At 39.4% G+C, this 1,319-nt stretch overlaps 1 protein-coding gene across 1 annotated transcript in view; it reads right to left on the bottom strand.

Moving 5' to 3' along the window:
• The window catches only part of LOC119586208 (protein grainyhead-like), a gene marked incomplete at its 3' end in the record, with an annotated part of 12,409 nt that overhangs the window by 1,855 nt on the left and 9,235 nt on the right, over positions 1-1,319 (bottom strand). Inside the window, 2 exon segments of the mRNA XM_037934909.1 lie at positions 1-65; positions 478-543. Coding sequence (XP_037790837.1) covers positions 1-65; positions 478-543 — 131 coding nt within the window.

Here is a 1,319-nt window from a genome sequence, read left to right as displayed (position 1 = left end):
ACCCCCACTCCCCCCATCACCCCGGTCCCGGCTGCGCTCAGCACTTCCTCCGTCGCTGTTAAAATCTGTCATTTCCCATTCAAGTTTAGTACTTACTTCAGACCAGAGTGAGATGGAGCAGGAGAGAGGAGAAGAGAAAGTGTAGAAGAGGAGGAAGTATAATAGATATAAAGGGAGCATAATGGGAAGTGGAAGAGTAGTAGAAAGAGACAAAGGAAAACAGGGAAATATAGATAGAGAGTGGAAGTAACTTAAGAAGAGCAAATGATATGGAAGTGGAAAAAGAAGGGAAAACAAGATGGAAATTAGCAGAGGGAAAGGCAAAGTAAGGAAGTGAATAAGGAGCAAGAGAAAAACAGACAACAGTTTATAAAACAAGTGCTATCATATATGCAACTCAATCTGTACGCAGATTTCATGTCAAAAACTCTCCAAAGGCAAACAAAAGCCTTGGAGTCAAACTGAGCAATGACTTACTTGCATATTGGTTCAGGGCTGTAGCATATTGCGCAAAATTACGCTGTCTGTCACCCATTGTGTTTCCTGAAAAATAACAAAGAATCATGCAAAAGTTCACTGTATTTCAAACAATTATATTCTGCAATATATCTATCAACTATCTATTGCATCAGTAACCAAAATCTGTTCTGGATATATAAAGAGGATCCTCTACTCGACATGCGCCATTTAAGGATAATATCAACAGTATCAATTTAATGGTAAAAGGATTTCCATCCATCAAACCGAATCACACATTAAGGATTCCTCAAGTGAAAAATCAGAAGCCTGGGGAGCTTACATTCACCTAAATCTGTACATGTTTGTGACAGACACAATCTTCCAGCATTTGAGACAGAAATAAATTTTAACCTCACATTTGAGGAGATGGAGCTACTGACAGCACTGCCATCATCCTCATACCCACACTAAAAGCCTATTCTCTTACACACATTTTTCTCTCACTTGAGCAAAATTAGTTCACCCATAAGTGATGGGGGCATACTTTTGAATGTGTGGTCAACACACACAAGACTTTTTTCATCATTTCTACTCCACACAAGCCTGCCCACTTCCCCCAGATGCTCCACAGACATTCTCTGGCCACAAAGAGGGGATGCATTGCATGAATCCTGGAGTCCGGAGGTTTAAGTCATGTTCAATTGTCTTCCTCGTATGGTTGCTGAAGATTCCTTGCTACTGAAGAGATCGTCAATCAGATACATATAAAATCAATGGCTGAAGTACAGACATTCCCAATACAAACTACTAAAAATATTCATTGTAAATCAGAAGTAGTTTATTTGCATTTGAAATAGCTT

This window comes from Penaeus monodon, chromosome 21 (assembly GCF_015228065.2).
Source record: "Penaeus monodon isolate SGIC_2016 chromosome 21, NSTDA_Pmon_1, whole genome shotgun sequence".
Classification (NCBI taxonomy): domain Eukaryota; kingdom Metazoa; phylum Arthropoda; class Malacostraca; order Decapoda; family Penaeidae; genus Penaeus; species Penaeus monodon.
Note: the sequence above shows the minus strand (reverse complement) of the source record. Positions and strands in the feature narration are given on the sequence as shown.